Source organism: Canis lupus, chromosome 3 (assembly GCF_011100685.1).
Source record: "Canis lupus familiaris isolate Mischka breed German Shepherd chromosome 3, alternate assembly UU_Cfam_GSD_1.0, whole genome shotgun sequence".
In the NCBI taxonomy this organism is placed as follows: domain Eukaryota; kingdom Metazoa; phylum Chordata; class Mammalia; order Carnivora; family Canidae; genus Canis; species Canis lupus.
In genome coordinates, this window is record NC_049224.1 from 41,315,460 (window position 1) to 41,329,548 (window position 14,089).

At 49.0% G+C, this 14,089-nt stretch overlaps 1 protein-coding gene across 1 annotated transcript in view; it reads left to right on the forward strand.

Moving 5' to 3' along the window:
• ADAMTS17 (ADAM metallopeptidase with thrombospondin type 1 motif 17) overlaps nucleotides 1-8,891 on the forward strand; it is a 338,281-nt gene extending 329,390 nt beyond the window's left edge. The window contains exons 22-23 of the mRNA XM_038532673.1: nucleotides 4,627-4,804; nucleotides 5,974-8,891. Of these exons, the coding sequence (XP_038388601.1) occupies nucleotides 4,627-4,804; nucleotides 5,974-6,143 (348 nt within the window). The 3' untranslated portion in view covers nucleotides 6,144-8,891. The remainder of the gene's footprint in view (nucleotides 1-4,626; nucleotides 4,805-5,973) is intronic.
• Nucleotides 8,892-14,089: the final 5,198 nt, after the last annotated feature.

A 14,089-nucleotide genomic window follows, 5' to 3' on the forward strand; every position in this document is an offset into this window, starting at 1 on the left:
GTCCATGAAATGGGGCAGCTGGGGTCCTGTCCTGTCCATCCTCTGCCACTTACTGTGACCTTGGCCCAGACACTGACCCCCACTGAGCTCAAAGGCCAGCAGCCTCAGGATTGCTGTGGAATGTTCCACACTATTGTGGAACCTTACAAGAGAGCCCATGGGATAAGCAAACACACCATCTGTATACACAGGGGTGTCGTGAATGCTCTCCCTCCCCCGACCCCCCAGCCTGTGAGCCTGTGAAACAAGACTAGGAACTTGCAGAGGGGAAATCATTTTTCAAGGTCAACCCTAGACACCTGAGTTTTACAATGGTCATTGATCATTTTCAGGCAGTGACCCTGTCAGTTTTGCATTTGGTTTGAATAGACCCACAGACTGGAGTTCTTGCCCTGATTTTTACATACGTAATAATGACACCTGCAAAAGACATCGAAACCCTTTCTGATGTTCCTGCTCAGGAAGTGACTCAGCCGAGCTGACTGCCCAGACATCATGGCCTTGGGTATCTTGTGTGGTCAAATGGTGCCATGGGAGCAAGACAAGCAGAACTTCAGGAGCCTTCTCTATCCCGCCCTGGAAGATCTCCCTCTCCAAGAAGGAGTATGAAGACACCTAATTCCCAATTCTCCCTTCCAGACAAGTCTCCTTCTAGACGGTGGCTCCAGGGTCCATGGTTCAAGTCACAATCCGATGAGAAAAAGGACCTTCACAGTGTCTCTAGATCAGCACACAGATACCTCTTTTCCCCACATATGTAGTTTAGTGCCAAATAGGCAGAGATGACGAGTCCCAAGTATGCAGTAATCCCATTTCCCCAGAAAGCAGGGTTTTGTTTTGTTTTAATTTTACAATCAACTTACATGTAAATAAATATCTTTAATGGTAGAGGTGGACGGGTCAAATGCCTACGTCAAATATATGGCATTATTTATTCTGGTAGTTACACATTCATATTTAAAGGGATCTATTGATATTTTCACTTAGAAATATTGCTGTTTTTCTTCTGTAGCATATTATCAAATGAGACCTTATGAAGGTGCTGGTTGTACGAGGTCAAAAACAGTTGAATAGGAGCAGTTGTGTAAGGTGCAGCCTAAGATTTGCAGTGTCCGCCTTCATTGTTACTCACCCCACCCTTCTGAGTCACCTGAGTCACCGCCAGAATACACCTGTTACTGCTGCCAGTGTTCAGAGATACTGCCTCTTTTGGAATCTATATGTACTACCCTTGCTAGGTAGTCTCACACAAGCTGTGGCATAACTTAGCACTGTGTGTACTGCGTTGGTGTGACCTTGGTCTGGGTTGGTATGACCTTTCTGTTGGTGTCACTTTGCTCTGTGTTGCTGTGACCTTGTTCTGTGTTGCTGGGGCCTTGCTCTGTGTTGGTGTGACCTTGCTCTGTGTTGCAGTGACCTTGCTCTGTGTTGCTGTGATCTTGTTGCTGTGACCTTGCTCTGTGTTGCTGTGGCCTTGCTCTGTGTTGCTGTGACCTTGTTCTGTGTTGCTGTGACTTTGCTCTGTGTTGGTGTGACCTTGCTCTCTGTTGCTGTGGCCTTGCTCTGTGTTTGTGTGACCTTGCTCTGTGTTGCTGTGGCCTTGCTCTGTGTTGCTGTGACCTTGCTCTGTGTTGCTGTGGCCTTGCTCTGTGTTGCTGTGGCTGTGTATTGGTGTGACTGTGCTCTGCATTCGCGGGATCTTGTACTGTATTCTCCTCAGTCTTTTCCTTCATTCACTCTGTTGGTGTGGACTCCCAGTCCCCTTGTATAACCACTTACCAGATTGCTTTTAAGTGATTTTTAAACATTTCTTTACATCATCCTCCCTCATCTGTGATTATGAAATCATACTTCCCGGAGACAGTTAAATTTCTATGTTTCCTTTTTTTTTTTTTTTTTTATCCCTGAGTGATCTTACTACAAATAATTAAAGGCTACTTTATTTACTACAAATAATTAAATAATTAAAGGAGTCCCTTAGGCCTCCCCCTGAACTGTGAGAGGTTTTGTTCTTGAGTATAACTCTTTCCAAGAATAATTTTTAGCAAAAGCCTTCCTCCCGCCTCATGTTCGAGCATGTCTGTTGCTTGTATATGGACTCCGCAGGGCAGTGGCTGGATGTCAGTTCTTAAGTAATTACACATATTTGAATATGAATATTCAACCAGTTCATTGCAAGAAAAAAGAGATCTTTCTACTCTGCACAGGCCACTGGGCAGAAGTTCAGGATAAATCAGAGGTTCTCAGCTCTGGGTGCCCCTTCTAGAGGCACTGAGTGATTGGTGTGGGACACTGGGGTTCTGAAAAGCTCACCTGGTGATCTCACACAACAGATCCCAGATCCCTCCTGGTGGAAGTCCTTGCTGTGACAGCCATCCCACGTTCAAGGTCTCCTGTGGGCAGGTCCTCCTCATGTGACCTCATCCATCCACCTCAGCACCCCTCACACACCTGTGCTCCGGTGCCAGGTCCTGAGGCCTAGGGTGGAGCCCAGAAATCTGCATCTGTGATGAGTGATGAATTCTCAAGCCCATAAGCAGCCGTTGCCTAGTTTATCTAGAAGATTGGATGTGAAGAGACATAAAGCTGAGACCCTGGGGCTGGTCTTGGCCGTTGGGGAGAGTGCTTGTTCTGGTTTGAATGTGCCAGGGCCCACAGCTGAGGGGGGGGTGGGGGGGAGGACTGGAGCCCCATCACAGCAGCATTCCCCCTGAGCCTCTTTATCCTTCTAAAGTAGAAAAAAGAAAAAAGAAAAACCAACAAAAAATGTGATCCTGCTTGTCAGACTAGAAAGCAGAGGAATCCACCTGGTACACCAAAGCCCTTTGGGGAGCAGACTGTGCCCCCTTGGCCACACACAGGACCAGCAGTGTGCCCTGGAGCCTAGGCCTTATGACTCCTCACAGACCCCCCTCCCCTCCAGGGAAAGCCCTCCCTCCAGCACAGGCTGAGGTCAGGGCTAAAGGGCAGGAGACTGGGAGGCACATGATCCAGACAGCACCTGGCATGGCCACCACATGTGGCATTCAGAGGACAGGCCCCCCTCCCCTCTCCACCCTGAGGTGCGGTATTAACTCCAGCTGGGCTGTGGCACCTGAGGCCTTTGCATTATTAAAGTTTTGCAGAGTGTTCTTAGAACCCCATAAATCACAGATGGTTTGGGTGCTAGGGGACTCCAGATGGAGAGAGTGCACATGTGGACCTGACTCTCTGGCCAAAAGAGACCAGCTTATCAGAGAGACAGTTCCAAGGGCTCCTGGGAGAGCCAGCAAGGGCCCAGGACTTTGGAGGTGGAATTGGGGCAGAGGGGCTGAGTAGCTGGCAGGTTCCCTGTGGAACACTTTAAAAGGGTACAAAGAGGGACAGGAGGAGGGCAGGAGCTGCATGGGCAAGTCCCGCCAAGTCCACACATTGGGAACCTGGGACGTCTGCTGAGCTGCCACTGGGCTGGTTTTGGCAAACCCAGGCCTACAGGTGCCAGAGATGCCAGCAACCCAGGCCTTGGCGTCTGAGTTAAAACCATGAACCACAAGTAGTATGTGACTCGAGGACTCCATTATACAAGAAAGGTTGTACTTCATTTTCTCCAACTTAATTCTGGGCCTCCACTCTCCAGGCTTGCAGGAAATTCGACCCTGCCCATTACTGAGCTTCCCTCCACAACCACACGGTCAGGTGAAGGGCCCAGTGCCTCATGTAGCACAAAGCGCTGGGGAGATGCCAGAGGTCATCAGGCCTAGCACCTCCTGGGCGCCACCAGGCCATCCTGTCCCTATCTCTATAATTCGGAAGCCCAGCTTCATGCTCAGAACTAAAGTAGAGAGGGTGGGAAGTGAAATGCAGGCCTCATAAATTAATATTTCAGCAACTGTCTTGTGTCCTAGCTTGGGCAGCCGAGATGAAATACCATAGACTGGGGGCTTAAAGAGCATTTATTTCTCGTGGTTCTGGAGGCTGGGAGTCCAAGGTGCTGGCAGATTTGGCTCTTGGTGAGGACCCACTTCCTGGTTTGCAGGTGGCTGCCTTCTCACTGTGTCTTCATGTGGTGGAGAGAAAGGCTCTGATCTCTCTTCCTGTTTTTTTTTTTTTTTTTTTTTTTTTTTTAAGATTTTATCTACTTATTCATGAGAGACACAAAGAGAGAGGCAGAGACACAGGCAGAGAGAAGCAGGCTCCATGCAGGGAGCCTGATGTGGGACTCGATCCCGGGACTCCAGGATCATGCCCTGGGCTGAAGGGAGGCACTCCACCACTGAGCCATCCAGGCATCCCACTCTTCTTCTTTTTTATAAGGACACTAATCTCATCATGGGGGCTCTGGCCTCATGACCTCATCTAAACCTAATTACCTCCCAAAGGGCCCCTCACCTTCCCCTAATACCATCCCATTGGGAGTTAGGGGTTCAACATGTGGATTTGGGGAGACAACATTCAGTCCGTAACATCTTGAAACAGGCTTCTATCAGGCAGCTGGGGTGCAGCCAAGCCTCCTTGTCCTGCATTATTTCAAGCCCCTGGGAATGACATGCAGGGGCCAGGCCCAGGAGCAGCTACATTGCAGAGCCATTGCCACATGCTGCAGCCCAGATTAGGCCCCCAGCTCAGACTGGTCCCTGTCTCTGGCAGTGCTCCTCGACCTGTGGGAAGGGCCTGCAGTCCCGCGTGGTCCAGTGCATGCACAAGGTCACCGGGCGCCATGGCAGCGAGTGCCCCGCCCTGTTGAAGCCAGCAGCCTACAGACAGTGCCACCAGGAGGTCTGCAATGACAAGATCAACGTGAACACCATCACCTCCCCTCGCCTTGGTGAGTGGCCCCAGGCTGCTGGGGAGGGTGCTGCCCCCACTCACCAGTGAGTCCCCACTGGCTAAGGAGTTCTAGAAGCCAGAAAGCCCCCCATTGGGCCTGATCTGATCCCTCAAGAGGTCAATACTTGTCAGCTCTGTAGAAGGTCAGAGGTTGCAGAGATGGGATTTGTTTTTTTGTCATGAAAAGCATGTCTGCGAGTGGCAGCCTCAAACACGATGCCTCAAGCATCCCACTAGTCACACCACCAACAGTGAGGAGCACAGGAGGATGGTCCTCGGTTAATGTTTTGGGGTTCCTGTGCACGAGGAGGGCAAGGGGAGGTTCATTCTTCCAGAAGTGAAGGAGCGAGTGTTATTCACAAAACCTTAGTGATGTACATGTGGGATATTCCTCAAGCTGATGCTTGAGAAGAAAACGGAAGTGCTGATAGCTTGGAGTCTTGAATTCAGTGGCATGGGAAGGAGAAGAGGAACATTTATTTGACATGAATCTGGTGATTCCTTTGAACAGTCTCTGCTTTTCTCAATAGAAATCCCTAAGGAATATTCTCTTACCCAGAGCCCCCTTCCCTAATGCTGGAATGCAACCAGAATGAAGGGGGCTTATAAGTTGTTTCACTGGGGGGAGTCTTTGAGCTTGCAGAGAGAGGGGCACCCCCAGCTTCTGCACGCATGGACCTCCTTGGGATGCTCCAGAGACCTCCCTCAGGCATGACCTTCTCTCCGCAGGATGACCCTGAGGGTGATTTAGGCTACTTGCTTGTGCTAGGAGCTCATGCTTTAGTGGGCCCTATGAAGTCCACTGCCCCATGCCATTCTTTCCTCTAAATGCCAGCCCTGATGGTGTTCTTCGCCAAAATATAACAGTGAGTAGTACTTAGCTGAGAAGCAGGGTGTGCAACTGCCCTTGCCCCGCGGAAGCAGCCAGACTGCCATGCTCTGCTAAGTGGTTAGGTTAGACACGGAGTGCATCCCCTGTAGGAAAAAGTGACATCACGTGGCCCTGGCAGTGGGCATGTTTCCCCAAGTCCATGTAAGACTCCAGCATACATGCGAGTGAGGGCAGCTTAGAGTATGTCAGACCATAGGCCATCTCTGAGCATGAGCCATGATGTCCCCATGCCATCCATAACCTCTGGGCTTTCTCTCTCCTCACCATCCCCTCAGCTGCTCTGACCTACAAATGTACACGGGACCAGTGGACGGTGTACTGCCGGGTCATCCGAGAAAAGAACCTCTGCCAGGACATGCGGTGGTACCAGCGCTGCTGCCAGACGTGCAGGGACTTCTATGCCAACAAGATGCGCCAGCCGCCACCACCATCACCAAGCTCATGACACGTGGCCCAGCGGTCCCTCAGCGCTCCCACACATGGTCTGAACCCTGATGACACGGCTAATTGAAAGCCTGCCCACCCAAGAGCACACCAGTCCTGCGGCCAGGACCCCCCCAGACCACACCACTGCTCACCCACACGGCTGTCCCAAGAACCCAATCCTATAGAACTTGAGCGTGAACCTGACGTTTGCTGTTAGCGCTTTTGTACTTAATATATTGTTAACAGCCACTGGATGGCTTTCTACAGTAAGGAAAAAATAGGCATGAGTCACAAAATTATTGTCATTACTAAGGTTCCGTGTACCTCAAAGGGAACACCTCTGACAGACAGTTGTCAAAAGAAAGAGACGCTCTTTCTTTTGGCGTTTGAATTCCTGGTGCTTAATATGCCACGGGGAGATTGTCCCCCAAAGGAGACATTTGATGTTAAAACAGGCTTTATTCTGAAAGCCAACGGCACCCTGGAAGGAAGGACAGATGTCAGCAGCCTCTGCTAATGGCTTCTCCCAAGAGGGCCCGGCAGCCAGAACCCTTCTTGACAACACAAGAATCAGCACTTTGCCTCTCAACCCGTCTCTGAAAACATGTTCTCTAGATCGTGGGCCTTAGCCCTGACAGTTTGCATCCGTATCGGCCAAGGATGCCAGGGCCACATAGTTGTACATACCACCTGTGTTGGGGAGAATATTCTAGAAGTGTTTGGGTTTGGGGAGGCATCTGATTTTTATACTCTACTGTCCACAGCATGGGGAAACATAAAAGTCTTTCTTCAAGATGCTATGAAATGGGACATATGTTAATTTGGGGGATGGGACTGTTTTCTGGCATAAAGATGAGCTCAGGACAGCTTCATCACCCCCTCCGCCTTCTGGGGCATCTACTCCAGTCAGTACTTCATAAAGCCTTGCACCTCATAGATGGCTTCTATAAGGTGACCTTGGCCATCTATCTGAAGTTGATTCTTTATAGAACTTCTGGCTACTTCGCCTTGGCATGGGACTGGTTTCCTCTAGAAGCCACTCCACCTGGTATGCCAGGATCAGTGGAGGAGTGCCACCTGGCCAGGATCACTGCACAGCCACCGTGCCTTCCCATAGCCCAGACCTTGCAGGACTCATCATTGTCACACTATTGTAATTGACCCATCTTCTTAGTAAGGCAAGGATGACTCTCAGAAAGCACGAAGAAAGTCTTTCCCTCCTGCAGCCCCTCATAAAGAGCTGTGCCCTCTCCAGAAGCCTGGGGAAATGGCAAGAGCACAGAAGACACTACAACCCTGCCCACTTTGAGAACCAGGAGGGAAAGACTCTACATGCCAGGAGGCCTGTTTCGCTCACCAACTTGGTGGGTGTTTGATGGGTGCTTACATTCAAAGACTTTATCCTGATAACCACCCTCCTTCACCTCCCTTATTATGGACAGGGAGTCTCACTTATACCAATCTCCCTGGGGTCGTCTCTGAGGACTTCCTGATTTATTGGTGCTGTGTTTATGTATCTACTTTTGTTTTTGATGATGTCACAAATTTAGGGTTAGCTTAAGGCTGTTTCAATATTCCAGAGACAGAGAAGTGGTAGGGATGACAAGAAATGTGTGCAGTTCCACTTGAATCAATGAGAAGTATTGAGAAACCTGCTTGTGTCAAGGACTGAGAGAATGCCAGGATGGAGCGATCCACCCTGCATGTAAACCTCCCCCTCCCAAAACAGTTGCACCGGAGCCTATGCAAAATGCTGTCCTCCCCAGCTCAGGCTTGGCCACCAAGAGACTCTCCCCGACCCCCAACCCCGTTTCCACAAAACTCTCAAATTCTTGGGGATCTAGGGTTCCGTTTTCCCCCAACCCCAAATGGGCTGTGCTTTACCATGTAATGTCAGAAAGATAGCAACCTCACACACTGAGGAGCAGAGCCTGGGTGGCAAGCTAAGGAAGCCAGGGCAGCCTTTCTTGCTCATCTGCATCTGGTACCCAAGCTGGGCAAGCATGTGCACGTACTTGCCCATAGGCAAGCCCTCTCCCTGGTGCCTCTGAATTACCCCCCTCCCCACCTACACCCCAGCTACCTTGACTCTATCAACTGGATGCTTCTGGCAAGGGCCTCACACCTTCAAAATGCAAATAATTGATTTGGTTCTTACTAAACATCCATTGGTTCTCCCAAAGTTCGTGTCTTTCTGACCTCTTTTAGCTCATGCTGGCACTGTTGCTCTGAAATTCACCACCAGCCTGCCTTCTGTCTATGGCACAAGAAGTGATTGATTTCAGCGAAGCCATCCTTGGCGCTTTCGTTCCACTTTGTACAGAAGACATCGAAACCCTGTGATCACAACAGTGATGTTTATTAACGATACCCTGTACTGTCACTTAAGTACTGTACCTTTTTGATTGTGCAAAATGTGTTACTAACTGCAGAGTCTTAGGACCTTATGGTGCTACTTTCGTGGGTGCAAATGAAACCCTCTCACTTGACCATGGCTTGATATTATCAGAACACAGGGAAAGATCCTCAATAGCAATAATATCATTGCTTTGCTCTCTTTTCTTCATTTCAGAGTCAAATGTATATATTTTCCATTAGTTAACTTCCATTACGTACTGTACCCATGGTATTTTTGTTTCACTTTTTGGTGCTGGTTTTGAAAGAAAAAAAAAGAAGACAAACATTGGACACCACTGTAAATGAAAAATTAATCATTTCATTGGAAGTGAGTTGAACATGTCTTAATAAAAATGTTTTTCCATAACAATTTTAAGCTGTCCGTGAAGTCAAAGACAAAAACCAGTCCTCGAGGGCTGACAGAAGGAGGCCTGTCCTTCTGCAAGTGGTCACATAGCTTGCCTGGAACGGCATACCGACCACAGCTGTGACGGTGTCAGAGGTCGCTGGTAAATGCAGTTCTGGCGGGTGGCTGCGTCTCCCTGAGCAAGCTCTAACAAATCATTCTGTCCCAGGCCTCACCCCTGTGTGGTTGCAAAGCCCTGGGTGGGGACATGAAGGTCTGACAGCTGTGCTGTGAGTCTGTGTCTGATGCAGAGTCCCAGCCACCACTTCACTCTCAGAGATGCCCATGCTTCATGGAGGTGCAGTGACCCCTGGGGTGGAGGGGGGGTGCCTGCAGACAGAGCCCAGGCCTTGATCATGCCAGAATGGGCACCTGCTCCCTACAACCTTGCCTTTCTACCTCCAGCCCCCCTCCCCCAACCCTGCTAACAGTGCATTCAGCTTCTCTCTCATGCAGTTATGAGGAGGAGTCCTGGCCCTACCATCCTCCCAGCTGAGGACACGGCAAGGGAACCACACTCTCATAACTGGGACCCCTCTGGGTTTGACACAGAGCAGGGATGTCACCACTCCTTCTCTGTTCATCCCCTTCTGGCATCAAGGAGAAAGAGCTCCACAGCCAAGAACTTGGAGCTCCATTCAACAGAGATCGCCGCCTTTTAATGTTGGAGCAGCCCCAGAAGTTTCCTGAGGTGAAAACCATTTATTTAACAGATAGCAGACTGCCCACAGCACCCCCAGTTGCCAGGAGACACAAGCCTGTTCCTTCCCTTAATTCTCAGTAATTTAAAAAAAAATTTTTTTTAATAAAAGAATTAATAAAAATAAATAAAAATAAAAATAAATTCTCAGTAATAATCAGCCACCTATCTCAGAGAGCTGTTAGTATCCTCTTTTCTGAGAGCTCTGATCTCTCTGGAACTTCTAGCAGCTCTGATGATATATAATTTCTCCTGGAGCGGCTGTGGTTCCTGGGTGGCCCTCGGCAATTTCAGGTTGGGAGCTGAAACCAACAAGCTCTCGGTCAGCAAATGTTGAGTGGGTTTCTAGTAGGAACCCAGGACTCCCTGGAACTGGTGAGAACACAACAAAAGACCACCTTAGGAGCCCACCACCCTGCTGAGCAGATAAGACTGGAGTCACAGACAACAGAATGAGGGAGAGCTACAGGAATGCCAAGAAGGGAAAGGTCAGGACCTCTTTTGTGGGTTTGTTGATTGACCTCTGGACACAGGAGGCTAGAAGCACTAGGGTTGAAACTCCCATGAGCTCTCCAGACTGCTCCCCTGGCTCTTGGTCCCTATGCTGCACTTGCACTATTTTAGGGTCACCTGACCTTCAGATACCCCACTGCATCTTGTCTTCAGCAGCCCCTCCCCTTTGGGACATCCTCTTCTCCCAGCTTCTGGACCACTGTCTCCTGATTTTCCTCTTCCTCCAGCTCCTTCCTATCTCTCCTTTCTCTGCCAGGTCTAGGTTATAGAATGCCCCAGGGCTCAGTCCTAACCCCCATCTCTCTATATACTTTCTCCCCCAGGTCATGTCACCCAGACCTGAGACTTTGAAAACTATGCACATTCTGGTATCTCCCCAATTTGCTTCTTTGGTCCTGACCACTCTCTTGACCTCTATGTTCATAAACTACCTCTCCACATGTATAGGCCATCCCATGGGAAGCTCTGGGATTGGGATGGCCCTTCAGAGTTGTTCCAAATCTGAGACTCGGTGGGGATACCTCACCTCTGCTTTCTGCGGCATTAACTGGGGTGGTTCAAAGCACAAGAAGAGGCTAGGATTATCAAAAGTCTCCCATGCTTGTGTATCTTGGCAAACAATGCTGGTCCTCAAAACCTCAGCTAGGACTGTCAGCCAGAACACTTACAAGTGACCTCTCCAAGGGGCTGCTTGGCAACCCTGAAGCACAGTGGCAGGGTTGCAGTGGTCAACACTCTTGAGAGAGAGCAAGACTCTCATGACAGCTGTGTCACCTCATGTGACAACTAAAAAGTTACACAACATGACATCCTCCATCCTCTAATAATTAAGGCAGTCACAAAGGCTCATGGGGAGGGGACAAAGAGTCTCCCTTTGCTGGAGGGAGTGGCGAGCTCTGGAAGAACAGGTGAAATGAGAAATGTTTAGCCATTTGGAGGAAAATTCACATACCCCCATTGCAGAATATGCTCACCCTTCCCCTAGAGTCTCATCCCATTTCAACATCATGTTCAGGGTCATAACCCCTGGATTTCATCATCTAAGTCAGGTGCAGGTACAGGTTGGCTTCCTCCCGTGTGCAACTCCCTCAGGTACAGCTTCTTGAGCACTATTTCTCTCAATTTAAAGACCAGGGATCTGAAAAGAGATGTTGTCTCCTCCCAGCTTCCAACACCCAAGAGATAATGGTGGGATGGGCACAGGAGAACTGATGTAGATACTCTCTAGTTAAAAAGGAGGGAAAGGGCAAGCACATGGAAGCCACTGTCCATAGCAGTTCTAAAGTCTGGCATGGCACGTGTGGCCAGTTCCATTTGTCTCAGCCCTACTGCCTGCGGGTCATTCTCCCGGGACTGCCTCCAGAAGCCAACAACACTTGCTCTTGTAATTCATTCTTAGTGGTAGGAGAAGCTAAATGCAATCAAATGCTCTTCCCTTTGAGAGGATGTCCTGATGTGCTCCAGACCTCTGGACTCATAAAAACTTCACTGATAGAACTTGCCTTTGAATATTCATGGTGTTTACCGCCCACCTGCTAGGGCACAGGTATCTTACAAAGGCTATCTCTAATTTATGTGCTCTTTCTTTTTCTTGTTCACCTGGTCTGATTAACAGGATATCATGGATACAGTGGGTCAGTGTGGATTCTGCGGAGGGTCTGAACAGTCGAGGCATTCTTGGGTATTATAGCTTAGCCCTTAGAGAAGACTGTACATGATGGCTACTGTTGTCTATCACACATGAGCATGAATTACTCTAGTCTTCCTCTCTGATAGAGATAGAAAAGAATGCATTTCCTAGCTTAATAGTCATATACCTTGTATCCTGAACCTTGTCAGTCTACACTAGAAAAGATACCATATCTGGCACAGCAGTCCATTTGTGGCTAATTCTACCACAGTGGTTAAGACTGTGGGAGTCCACTGTCCTATGACAGGACCAAATCTAAATTTTATAGGGGCCAGACTGATGGCTCTGACAGGAATATGATGGAATAACCTCCCCGGCATTCTTTAGGTCTTTAAGCATGTTGCTCAAACATGCCGTCCTCACCAGGTTGCAATATTGCAATATAGCTATTGACTTACTTTCTTGCCTGGAGACATGGAGGCAATTTCTCAGCCTTCCCCACTACAATGATGCCTTATTCCACAGGCCAAGTTCATCCACTCCGAGTGTGCTTTTAGGGCCAGGGGAAATGATCACTGGGTGACCATAAGGAACCACTAGGCCCACTGTGAACCAAACCTGGACCAAGACTCCATTTATTATCTGAACCCCATCCCCCTTCACTCAAAGAGAGGACTATGATAACACTCTGTGTCCCCAGCAGCAACATCAACTTGGATCCTATGTGCAGCATGTAATTGAGTGATGGTTAAATTAATCATACTCAGCATTTTTATTGTGTTTCTCTAATGCATTAGTAACACTCAGTAACAGCTGTTGAATTTCTTTGCCTGTATCTTTCAAATGACTGAGACATTACACCACCAGTGAAAGTTTTCACCATTTCCTTACACCAATGCCAGGGGCAAGAGGTCCTTTGGTCTGGCTGGCAGGTGGTGCAGCTCCAAAATCCTATTTTAGGGTCTGCTTCCTAGGATCACTCCTGGCACCAATTGCTTTGGTTTGGGTTCTTGGAATCAGGCTCTGAGGTAGAGATTTTTTTTAAGATAGATAGATTTATTTATTTATTTATTTATTTATTTATTTATTTATTTATTTATGGTAGACATAGAGAAAGAGAGAGAGAGAGGGAGGCAGAGACACAGGAGGAGGGAGAAGCAGGCTCCATGCTGGGAGCCCGACATGGGACTCGATCCTGGGACTCCAGGATCAGGCTCTGGGCCAAAGGCAGACGCTAAACCGCTGAGCCACCCAGGGATCTCCTGAGGTAGAGATTTATGAGAGGAGGTTCACAGAGAGCCATCCTCAGGAATATACTATAATGGCACGAGAGCATCAGGGTTGGGCAAGGGGAGACACGAAACTCTGATGCAGTCACAACAGGAGCTCAGCTGGTGCCATGGAGAGCTTTGGAGAAGGAATGGCCTTCAAGGTTGTCCCGTGCTGAGGCAAGTGGGCGGCCCTGGCTGCCAGCTACCCTGGGGAAAGGGTAGTCTTAAGAGTTAGGTCCCTTCTGCTGAGGCCTGGGGACAGACTCCACAGTGAGTCAGCCAACACTACCAGCAGCCAGGGAAATGAGAACCTGGGTTGTGGAGAGAGATCTGTGTGGCACACCACAGAATCCATAGCATGCCCCCAGTTTAGATCTGACAAAATTAAATTCTCAATTCCCTCCCTCTTATGAACTCTTTCCTTCCAGACCTTCCTCATCTCATTCAATGACACCAAGATCCCCCGATGCAGACATCAAAACGTTTGACATCAAAACTTGAAGATCATTCTAATTTCCTCAGTTTCCCTTTCTATCCCCAGCCCAAAGCAGCCATAAATTCCACTGGTTCTGCCTCCAAGTTATGCCTCTCATCTGTCAGCTTCTCCCTCTGTCTCTGCCACCACTGTGCACCAAGTCACAGACCCCCAACAGGGTCCTTCAAAAGCTTCCTGACCATCTCCCTCCCCTCCTTTCTGGCTCTCTCCAATACATTCTCTGCACTCCACTCAGAGAAATATCTCACAAACATCAATCCTGGTATTCCCCATTTAAAACCCCTCAGTAGCTTCTCATCCCTGAGGTTTTCTCGTCTCACGGACCTGTGTGAACTGCCCCTGCTGTCCTCACCTCCCACATGGTCATTCTCACACCTACATCAGCCACACAGCCTCCTTCTGTCTGAAGATCCTCCACCCTCTTCCCCGGTTTGGGCCTTTGTAGGTCCTACTGCTTGTGTTGGTCCCCTACCCCCGACCCTAGTTCTTCCGGTGGCTGACCATCTACATCCCTCATGCCTCAGTTGAAATGTTATTCCTTAGCCAGACTTT